Raw genomic sequence first — 12471 nt, 5'->3', positions numbered from 1 at the left:
CAAAATTATATCACATTTGTCTGTACCGTTGCAAATTTGCAACGGTATGGAGAGATGTGGTAAACCAAAATATTATTTTTTATTTGGCTTTCTCTCTCCTCTCTCTTCTAGTCTTCATTTTTTCTCTCTTCTCACATCTGACCTAGCTCTTCCCTCTCTCTTCAGTTTATTCTTTTCTCCTCTCTCACCGAATCCCTCCATCTCCTATCACCGATTCCCCCACTCTCCCATCACCGATCAAGCCGCCACCTCACCGATCAAGCCGCCGCCATCGCTTCTCGTTTAAAGACTCCATCGCCGCCATCTGAAGACGCCATCGTTCTATGTCTCTATCTGGCATTCTCATCGCCCTCTAGCCACGCTGATCTCGCGGTTTGTGGGTTTATGCCGGTGGTGGGTTTGGGATGTGGGTTTGTGCCGATCTCTTTGGTGTGTGTGTGTGTTGTGTGTGTGTGTGTGTTTTTTTTTTTTTTTTTGATGTAGCGTTGGTGGATGTGGGTTTGTGCCGATGGTGGGTTTAGGATGTGGGTTTGTGCCGATCTCTCTAGTTATGTGTGTGTGTGTGTGTGTGTTTTTTTTTTTTTTTTTTTTTTTTTTGAGGTGGCGTTGGTGGATATCGGTTTGTGCCGGTGGTGGCTGTCGGTGTTGTTGCGGCAGTGGTGGTTGTGCCGTTGTTATTGTTGTTGAGGATGAGGAAGAAGATGATAGGGAGTAATTAATATATTATTTTAATATGTAGTAAATATTATTTTAATGTATAGAATTGAAGTATAGAACATCTGATAAATGGTATGTTATAAAATGATGTGGTAAAATAATAAAGTAGGCATTTGGTGTGGCAAAATGGCATAAATTTTGCCACGGCTGCTACGGATGCTCTTGGATTGGTACTCCTATAATCTTGATTGGGCCGGACTATAACTCAAGGAAAATGGGTTGGACTTGCGTCTTGAACCTGAGAAGAAAACGTTGATGGATTTGCACATAGCTCAACTTTTTAAATTTTGTGGGGCCAACTTGGCCCTATATTGTTCAATTGTTGATAAATTTTGGATATTCCAACAAGATTGTTTGAATATACTTTTCAAACTTATTTCCCTTTAAGAAAGTGAACAGAAAAAATGCCAATCTTAGGAAATCATCTTAATCATTTGTTTTTTCTTCAGCCAAAAAAAGGGCGGTGATGGTTAGAAGTGGTCAATCAAAATTGGTCGTTACTCGTTTCATTCTTAGCTTTTGGGCCCTTTGACAGTGGCCCCTTGTTCAATCCATGGACAACACAATGAGTGATGATCCTCTCCCAATTTCTTCTTTTTTTATTTTTTTTAATTTTTTTTTACAAGATAAAATTCCTACTTTAACCGAATCTAAATGTAAATGTGTATGAAACTCCCTTCTGGGGACTTGAACTCCAGCCCTCGCCCTTCCAATTTCTCAAATCATATCGATAGTGAAAGGCTATATTTGAAACTTAATGTGCTGTACTAAACAACACAATAGCTACCAAAAACAAACTGTTCATAATGATGCGCCAAACCAAAAATTTAGGTTGAAAAAAAAAAATGGAAATGAATAGCTTTCTCTTTTTCTTTTTTATTAAAAAATAGATTTGATATTATTTGAAATCTATGAAATTGGGCTTCATGGAACATGATACCATTCTTTACCATCATACCAGGAAAAAAAAAAAATTTCTCTCATTTTTTTAGACAGCCTTATTTAATGATAAGAGATTTTAATCATTTTATCTTTTGAGTTAACTTGAACCCACAGATAATGGATAAGAATATGCTACCAATTGGAGCTTTTCCAATTTACATATTAATATTAAATGTTTCAATCAACAATTGATAATTCTAATTTTCTATTAACTCTAAAAGAGAATTGAAGAGTCATAATTTGAAACCCAATCATGATTCATCATATTCATTTGTATGACTTAAACAATTTCTTTTTGACAATTAATTAAGAGAATTGAACATAATTTTGTTGTTTATTGAAAAGCATATAAACTTTTATTCAAAATGTCTGTGCCTTCATTGAAAAAAAGCAAGTTGCATGTGATTTTTCTAGAATATTTAATTTTGAAAAACTCAACATGCATGCACTTAATTTGTTACCAATTTATTTTTCGGCACGTGAATGATGGCTGTATTGCCCAGTCTAAGAAATTGTCACCAGCAGAATTTCATGACTTTGCTGGATTTGAAATGGGAACTGGCGGATTTATTTTAAACCCTCACTCAAAACTCCTGTTTACACTGAGGATGTAAATTACCTCCGTTGTTTATGGAAGTCTCATGGTGTGTATTGAAAACTAAGCAACTTTCTTGGGCATGCACAATTATAATTGGTCCTTATAATTACGTAAATAAATTCGAAGAATTTGAGAAAAAGAAAAACAAGATGTTTCGACTTTTAATCTTTGAAATGGTCGTGATTGGTAAAATAATTCTGCGTTACCTTTTGTCACTACACACATGAAAGGTCCAACATTATTTTTACTTTTTAATGGTTTTTGTAATCAAATTTTATATATACAAAATACAAATACATTGATATGAATATATATGAGGCCAACAATCAAAGTGTACGTGGATCAACCATTGCTACTCATAAAATGGCAAGTATTATCGAGCTTTAAAGATCTTAGGGAGCTTTTAGAGATCCTGAATCTTGATGCGCTGGCTCATGGACAAAAAATACTTAAGTTGATTGAATACGATGATTGTAGAATTTGTACAAATTTTATTATATTATTCTTACAAATTGATATTTAATGACCTTCTAGTGTTGATTTTTTTTTAGAGAGTTTAACCTTATATCGTCTGCTCATAATGATAAATTTTTATCATTGGATCAAGACACCAATCAATTTTTTATGTAGACGAAAACCGAACCTTAAATCTCTTATTCAACCATTAGATATTTTATCAATTGATAACTTGATGTAAGAAAGTAAATTTACCTATAGAGTTTCAGTAGCAGAGATTTGAAATACAAGAGTTTTTAACTGAAAATCTCTTTTCTTCTCAAAAAAAAAAAAGAAAAAAAAGAAAAAAACTGAAAATCTGTTTAACTTTTGAGTATTTGGTAATTTACAGTAGATGGAGTTTCGAAATAATTCTGAATATGCAAAGCATGTGCAATGAATCATAGACTCTATACACTATTCTATTTAAGAATATTAACCATGAACACATTCTATCAGTTTTAAATAAAACGGATTTGAAATGGAGAACATCATGTTACCGATTAAGGTTTTTTTTTTTTTTTTTTTTTTTTCTGATACAAGATAAAATTTTTACTTAAACCTAATTTAAGTGTGTATGAGTATAAAGTAAACATTTTATAATAAAGGGGTAAAATTGTTAGAACGTTTAGCCTGTCTATTTTATATTGTAATGCTTGAGTATTAATTAACTGACTTATCAATGAAGTTTACGAATAGTTTAGAACTAGTCATGAATATAAAACGAAGAAAGAAGAAGATTTAAAATTACAAATGCAAAAAACCGGTTGTATCAGCCATCAGGCTAGCAGCAACGGAAAGTCAGAGGTGCGTGGGTTTCTTCATTTTGTATATGACACTATTGCCACGCACGTAACCTTCATGACTTCGTCCTCAAATTTAAATTTTTTGATATAGAAAGAAAAGATTTTAGTTAAAATGAGCTGAGTTGACTTAATTTGGAGGATATTTTAGTTACCATGAACATGATAATGGTGCCACAGTTTCCACGGGTGATATGGGGGCGGCTGAAATTGCCTCATGTCTGACCAAAATTAAGGGCAACATGCATGCGTGAGCAGAGATCACATGACTTTTGATCATATTGCAGGATAAGTATATTTTTGATCGTGTTAGTTGGATAAGCATGAAAGCATCTTAGTCTTTATTTATCATAGAAAATTATGAGCATCTTAATTAGTTATAAGTTTATTCATTCATGTGACAAAAATGTTGTTAAGGGGCCATGCTAGCTTTGTCTTGTTATTCGTGGCTATGGACAAAACAGGCCAAAAGAATTTAGAAGACATCATTAACCATGTGTACCCTACCTTCTCAGCAGTCAGCACTGCAACTGTCACATGTATTATTTGAGCATTCTAATTGTCATTTCCTTTGGGTTTTTCTTTTTTGGCTTCTTTTTGTTTTTTGTTTACCAACCATTGTGAGTTTGGATTAGGGTTTTTTCAACTCTTTTTTTTTTTTTTTTTTACTTTTTACTTGATTCCTACATTTCCTAATTATAATTACATTTTTATTAAATTTTAAAAAATAAACTTTCTGTAAAGAACTAATACAAACGTACTCTAATAAATCAAAAAAAAAAAAAAATTGGATACATCCCCCCCCCCCCCACCCCAAAAAAAAAAAAAAAATCATACAAGATATTCTTTGGCCATCTTTGATCCCATACAATTTCCATTTATCTAAAACTAAGAAATCAATGCATGCAAGAAAATCCGTACATTTTTCATTAACAATGTGTAACTTTTTTATTTGAGTAGGAAAAAAATCTAGAAGTATAGTGATAAATGGTTATCTTTGATTGGAGTGTAATGGTAGAGAAAGTGGAAATTGAGGGTAGCCGGCAGAGACTTCTGTCTTGTCAAAAAATTCAGATAATTAAAAGAAGTACACAATTTCCGGCGGCATTCACTAGCCGGCGTACATGCATATATATCTCCAACTCAAACCCATAGTTTTCAGCTAACTGAAAAAAAGTATTAAATAAAATTCTACACAACCTTAGCAATATACAATATTAGGTCAATTCAGATAAAGGGTTCGCACCAAAATTTAAAATTTAAATAAACAAACCCAATGAATAAAACAAGAAGTCAAATTTTGGAATAATCATTCAGCCAAAAAAGAAACTCTTTCGGAATCTAAAGGGGTTTATTGTTTCGAAGTTTTCTTTTCAACGCTAGCTATAGGCAAACTTATCAAATTATATATAGGATATTAATAATGTATTACAAAACCATTAAGAAAAACAAAAGTAAATCCGAAATAGGAATTTTCTATTCATTTACCATGTGCCCATGCAACCCACCCCCCCCCCCCCCCCCCAAAACCCCAATAATCCTTCATAAAATATAGAAACGATAACACACACACAAAAAAAGAAAAAAAAAAAGAGAGGAAATGATAATATGGAATTGATTGAATATATATGATTTTGCAAGTTGAGCTAAATGGTGGCTTAGATGACTTTAAAACTCCACAGGTATCTAGTATGTTAGTTTGGTGACGATTCCATTTAGAGACGCCAAATTCTGGTATTCATAATGACACTTCTAAACTGCACTCCCATGCTTTAGTTGCTTAGACATTTAGGATAGTAGTGGACAATAGGAGGATCATAATGAGACCAGAGAATGTACAATATTTCTAATTGAACTCATTTTTTTTTTCTTTTTTAGAATACTAAATATTTTTAAAACACATACAGGGAAATGAAAGAAAATCTTAAAGAAACTGACAGTAATATATATCTAAAAGGGCCTTTTAAAATCTACAAATGTTTGATTCCATTCACATGTATGTATACAACATTACAACTTCGACAATTTCACATTTTATTTCCTTTTCAGATGGGATATGCTTGTCAATGTCATTTGTTATCAAATCCGTTGAATCTAATTATATATCATATCTTTTCTTATGACATAAATATATACTTAAATGGAAATAGTCCAATCTGATCCAAAGGAGAAGGTAAATCGGGGCAAGACTTGATTATAGAGTTGAAGATTCATTGTCTTCAAAAAATTTCTTTAAGTGGGCAATACGTGTTTGAAATGGATGAGGATGTTTGGGGTTTGTAAAGGTAACTCCTCTATAAAATACTTAAAAATTAAATTCTATTCATTTATTTTAAAACAAGTAAATTAGATTCTACCAAATTATAAATAACTTAAATAGGTATCAAAATAATAATAGTTAACATTTGTTTAAATGTTGATGAAACATGACAACATTAAATCCACTCATTTTAAAATGAATGGATTCAAAAATTCTAGAATGAATTTATTCTAAGAACTTCAAAAAATTAAGTTCTCTCCATTTCATAATCAAAATTTAATTTTTGCATATATATGATATCATTCTCGCATTCATGTCTGTATTTTTTTTTTCTTACAAATAGTGGGAGAGTGGATCCAAATCCAAGTTCTTTCTAATGACAAAAAATTGGATAGTAACCCAAGTTACAAAGTTTTTGGCCATGCCTAGTTTATATGCGTTGATCTTGTATACAAATGCGAGGAGTGTTGACAAGTTAATTAGTTGAGTGGGTTGTTTGCTGGATTTGTTATTTTTTTGTAATGGTTGCATACAATGTCTATCTCACATGCATGAATGTGATCCTTACAAGTGTGAGACTTGTGCCTGTATGAGAGGGACTTTGTATGTAATTGTTACATAAAGATATCACTCTTGTTTACCAAGAATTTTATTGCTCAACTTACATGCACCTTCAAATGCTTTCAATTATGACATCAAAGGTTTAAATTTTCGTAGACCCCTACCTATTAAATTATCCAATATACATACATATATATATATATATATCACCCTATTTATTGAGTTTGCATGTTATAAAGAAAAAATAATAAAGTACCCCATAATATAGAGATATGGTATTCTATCTTTTCATATAAACGATAAATTATTATAAATTTACATAATGAGTTTTTTTTTTTTTTTTATGGAATAATAATGTATTGTTATAGAAAAAGAGCGAGTAATAAGTGTATCACATCCTTGTACTTTTGAAATATATATAATTTTACCATAAAAAAATATAAATAATTTTTTATTTTTTATAAACGAAATATAAATAATTAATTATAACAATACTAACAAAGGATGACAGGTCCAATATAGGTAAGAGTCAAGCAAACCGAAATGGAGGCCCATTTTCTTAACAACATGCAGAGCAAATCCAACTCGCATTATAGCGTCTGGGTCCACTCTCGATTTTTTTGTTGTTGTTGTTTATACTTAATTAATTCATTATTAGTATTTTTTTTTAATCAGGAATCGTGTTGGAATCAAAATGTGGATAATCTATTTTACCTTTTCTTTTTATGAAGGATAATCTATTTTACTATTGACTTATTGGGAAACGAGTGAAATCCAAAGCATCTATATATTATTATTCAAAATCGAAACAATTAGGTCGTCCACAAAGTGAATTGTTACATTTTTCCCCTTTTTTTTTTCTATTTTATTATTGTACTTTTGTGAAATTGGTCCTTCCATTCAGTTTATAAAACTAATGTAAAGTTTAGTGATCACCGATATATTATGTGGCAATGATTTATTGAAATTTAATTCACTGCAATTTTATAAATGACAATGGATGAAAGAATCAACTTGATAAAAATACTATAATTTAAGAATTAAAACGAGCTAGTGATCCATGGAATGCACAAGAAATTTTAATAAACATATGATTTTCTCTATTTTATATTTTGTATATAAATATGAAATTTGATATTATTATAGTTATTAATTGACATTTATTATAATTGTGTTTGTATATTGAATACTATTAAACATGAAATTTTATCATTATGATAAATATTAATGAGTATTCATTACTATTGTGTTTTATATGGAACTATTAAATATATAATTACTGTTATTATTAATTATTTAGGCATTTAATTATTAATTGACATTTATTTTATTACTCTTGTGTTTTATATGCAACTATTTATTCTATTATTATTTTCAAAAGACATGATATGTTAATAGTATAATTGGGTGTTTAAATATAGAATAAAATTTAAAGTAATTAATTAATATATATTTTATATATTACTAGTTGGTAACTCATTTGATGCACAGAAAAGTAACCTAATATTATTCTTTTATTTTTATTTATTATTTTATCTATTTATGAAATTTGATAATTATAATAATTATTACATTATTAATAAGTATTTATTATGATTGCGTTTGTTTATGGAAACATATATTTTAATATTGGGCATTTATTAGGATAGTGTTTGTATATGAAAACACATATTTTAATATTAGTCAATAAATGATAATGTTTGTATGTAGAAACTATATATTCAAACATTTAAAGAAAATATAATATGCCAAGATTTTAGTGGAGAGTTCAAATATGGAATAGAGTTTAAATTCAATTAAAAATATATGTAAGAATTCTGATGTGTAAAAATACCTTAAAAGTTTATGTGGTAAAATATTATAAGATCTATAAAAAATCAAATATCTTCAGTTTTTCTACCTTTTTTTTTTTGAGTAAAATATATGGTATAATTATAGAATTGTTTTTTAGAAGAAAATTATAATTATAGATAGATGGTAAAACATTAAATTTTACGGATAAAAATGATAATTTATCCAAACTTTCAGTCGTGGCTCAAGTCTTAGGCCTAAGTCCACCATTAAAAAAGTTTTATTCCCCTTTATAAAAAAGGAACCCCGTCACAAATAGACCCAAAATTGTAGAAGACTGTTAAGAATTTACATAGTTCATTTCATAAAGTTTATAAACTGATTTCTCACCAATAATACATATAAAAAATCAAACACTTATTTATTAGACATTTGAAACCCACTGATCCAATCATTGTCACATTAATTTGTATGAATTAATATTACCTTTAGCATTTTCTAAAATTGTATGATAACAAGTCGTTTAAAAGATAAAAAAGGATTGAGCATTATTTTTTTCAACTCTAAAAAAGTTTCCAGAATATTAGACCAATAGAAAATCATAAATTTTTTGTGGCAAAAATGTTAGACAAAGTTTAGCTACAAAATTAGTTGTAACTTAAGGTTACAACCTTATTCAATATCTTTTTATTGGAGATAAATTTTGACAAATCCACCATTGAATTACATCTTCTTCTTATATTCTTCATGCTTGTAAAATTTTTAGAAAATTAAAGATCAATAGCTATGTCATCAATAAATTGTTTAAATTGCAAGTTTTTGTAATTTAAAATTATGCATAATAATATAAACTTAAAGATTATATAGTAGGTAATGTTTGATTAACACAAAATTTGACATGTGTAATAAGAGCGTAAAAAACTTGTAATTCAACGGTTAGATTTTTAATATATATAATAATGTTTATTTTATTGAATAAGGTTGCTACAACCAATTTTGTAGCTAAACTTTGTCAAAAAATATTTTAAGGTTTTAATTTTTATAAACCAATATGTTACATGGTAGATTTTTAACATTAGCCACCTATTCTCCTGCATGGCTACAACCTACACATCAAACAATCTCTATCTATATTTTAACACAAAAATCAAAATTGAAAATTAAATTATAACTTTACTCAAGGATACATCACCTTATCCAAGATAAAGTAAAACTCCTATCATTTAAAAAAAAAAAAAAAATCCTATCTAAAAGAATAATAAATTTTCATTTCGTTTTGTTAAATTTTATGCTTGAATCAAGATATTTGATTTTTTATATGAAATTAACTTTAATTTGGTTAGTATTAATTCATCAGATCATTTTTTTAATTCGTCAAATTAACAATTTAATATTGGATAGGTTAGTATAAAATAAATTTATGTAGCCTGCAAACTTTAAGAGTATAATTTAGATTTAAACAGAGAGAAGAAAAAACTTTTGGCTAAGAAATACAACGTAACAATTAACTAATAAAAAATTTGGAATGTACAAGTGGAGAGAGAGATGCTACTACAAAAATTTGTGAGTTCCTAAGAGAAAATCAAACCGGTGAATTATGACTCTCTACGTTATGATCGAAAGAACTGAAACGAGAATCCTGTGTTTTATCCTTTAATCTCTCAGCTTCTTGGTTATCATCATCTATGGTGGTAGTAGTTTCAGTAAGCTCCTTAGCTCTTTGGGCTTGACGTTCCCAATCGGTTCGACACAAGACAAACAACATGGTCACAACACATGACCCTTGCGCGGCTAAAAGGCCTAGCCAAAGTCCTTTGAAATCAAACCCTGCGTAAAAACTCAACCACACTGCAACTGGCATTCCCACAAGGTAAAAACAACTCAAGTTTATGTTAGCACCCAATTTAGGCCGAGCTGTTCCTCTCAAAACACCACAACCAGTTGTTTGTGGACAGTTTCCGAGCTCGCAAAGTCCAATAATGGGCAAAACCATAGATGTCAAAGCAATAATCTCGGCGTCTTGTGTGAACATACTTGCCCATATCTTCCTAACCGTTACAGCAAAAACCAATGCTGAAAATCCCAACGTGAAGCTGAAAGAAAGGCCTACAATCGCAGCTAGTCTTGCCTTCTTTGGATTGTTGGCACCAAGTTCATTTCCAACCCTTGTTGACACACCAAAGCTTAAAGAAGATGGGAAAATGTAGATCAAAGCCGTGGTTTGAATCAGAACTCCCATGGAAGCAACGGTTGCTTCAGGATTGAGTAATAACCCACATAGTAAAATCATAATTTCATACCACCACCATTCTAAGCAAACTGAAATGCAGCTTGGAATGGCTAAATTCAATAGAGATTTCCAACCTTTGAAACACTCTGTTGAAATTCCAACCCAAGTTTTCTCGTACACCTTGGAGATGATAATATATACGATTAATGATCCTACCAGATTGAAGTTGGTCCAAACACCACTTAAAGCAACGCCTTTAATTCCAAGTTTGAGTACAAAAACAAGAAAGTAGTTGATGGGAATGTGAAGAAGAATAGAAAGAGTTGCACAGAATGTTAGAGGCAGAGTTATGGATTGTGATCGGAGATATATTCGTATAGGGTGTAAAAGAGATTGCGAAAGAAGGTCCGGAAGAGAATAGAGAATGTAAGATTGAGCTTGGGTTGCTATATCATCTTTCTGACCACAAAAGGTCAAAATTTTCTTCATGTTGAACCATAAAAAAGAAATGGGAATTGAAGTAAATAGAAGCAGAATCACTGTTCTTTGCATGGTAAGGCTAAGAAGTTTGAATCTTTTGGCTCCAAAGGCTTGACCACAGATGGGTTCCATTCCCATGGCAAGGCCAGAGAGAACAGAATAACCAGTGATGTTAGCAAAACCAATAGCTAGAGAACCACCGGCTAAAGCAAGCTCACCAAGGTGACCGAGAAAGAGCATGGAGATCATGGAGCGCAAGTAGAGTAATAGACCTGTTAATACCATTGGAAAAGCTATCCTGGCTATGCAGTTGGCTTCCGAGACAGCAAGAGAGAGATGGGTCTTCTGGGGCTCTTGTTGATTTTGATGTTCATGTTCATGTTCATGTTCAGGTACATGTGTTGGGGTAGTGGGGATCAAAGGGGTGCGCATGTCGGGCACTTGGAGTTTGGTTGAGGGAATTAGGTTTGGTTGGTCTGAATTGCTTCCACAGGAAGTGGGAGATGAAGGTAACCGGCACATGGATTTGGACTTTTTTTAAACACACGCAGGTATAGGGTGGTTGGAGATGTGAAAGAAAGAGAGAAAAAAAAAAGAGTGGGATTTACTTGGGGTGAGAGAGTTAGTAGAATGTACTGTCTTAAATGGCCTTAAATAGCTAAGGAATTGGGCGTTTGTGTTGTGATGCTTGTTCAACTTCGAAGTTGCTAGTGGATTCTTCTGAAGCCTTCGAGCGTCCTTTTATGACCGAATTTTGTCACTGTTTGGCCTGCAAGACTCAAGAGAAAGACAGCAAATACATGACCAATACACACGGACAGAAAAAAGAGGCACAGAAGAACACGGAATGCGTTGAAACTTTTGTGGGTGTTGAAACTTCTTTTAATGTGACTATATAGGCTTCACCGAACTCTCGTATTGATGTTGATATTTACGTTTGATGGTAAGCTTTTTAACCTCATATTCTGCAATTAAATTGTGGGCACATATTTATTTATGCCAAGCATTACTATACTTAAATTTTATTTATATTTATTTATTGCTCTGTCGGAGAGATGAAAGGCGTTTTTGGGGGGTGGTTTTTTGTGTCAACGGATTAGGAATAAAGGACAAGGCGGTTTTAATTTAGACCCATTTTAAATTTGATAATGAGAGCTTGACTTGATGCTTAGGGCCTACAAGGAGTTAGTGCACAATTAAAATTTTTTATTCAATGTCAGTTTGTTATCAAACTTTACTTTGTTGGAATTTGAGAATTTCTAAGGAAGATAACCCTTGTTTTGGTCAAAAAGATAAATAGTTATTCTAAAAAAAACAATGAAAAATCTATCATTTTGACATATTTACCAAAGTATCAATATTGTTATTTCTATACTATTGTCATTATTCTTCGTATCATTACCACCGTTGTTGTTTTCACTGTTACCACCACAACTATTATTGCCTTTTATTGTTGTTATTACTATCATTACTATCACTATTACCACTATCCATTATAATCACTCATCACATTTATTGTCAGTACGTAGGGGATACTTTAATTTATTAATTTTTTAAATATATTCATGTAACAATTAAAATTGAAATTGATAGG

General features: G+C 31.0%; 1 protein-coding gene across 1 annotated transcript; it reads right to left on the bottom strand.

The window, feature by feature from the left end:
* Window positions 1-9644: 9644 nt before the first annotated feature.
* Window positions 9645-11711, bottom strand: LOC112003859 (protein DETOXIFICATION 49). The gene has a single exon (XM_024036078.2). The coding sequence runs from the start codon at window positions 11397-11399 to the stop codon at window positions 9750-9752; it is 1650 nt and encodes a 549-aa protein (XP_023891846.1). The 5' UTR covers window positions 11400-11711; the 3' UTR covers window positions 9645-9749.
* Window positions 11712-12471: the final 760 nt, after the last annotated feature.

Source organism: Quercus suber, unplaced genomic scaffold (assembly GCF_002906115.3).
Source record: "Quercus suber isolate HL8 unplaced genomic scaffold, Cork oak 2.0 scaffold_813, whole genome shotgun sequence".
NCBI lineage: Eukaryota > Viridiplantae > Streptophyta > Magnoliopsida > Fagales > Fagaceae > Quercus > Quercus suber.
Note: the sequence above shows the minus strand (reverse complement) of the source record. Positions and strands in the feature narration are given on the sequence as shown.

Coding starts and splice junctions, on each gene's coding strand:
- LOC112003859 (XM_024036078.2), bottom strand. CDS start 11,399: ATGTGCCGGTTACCTTCATCTCCCACTTCCTGTGGAAGCAATTCAGAC.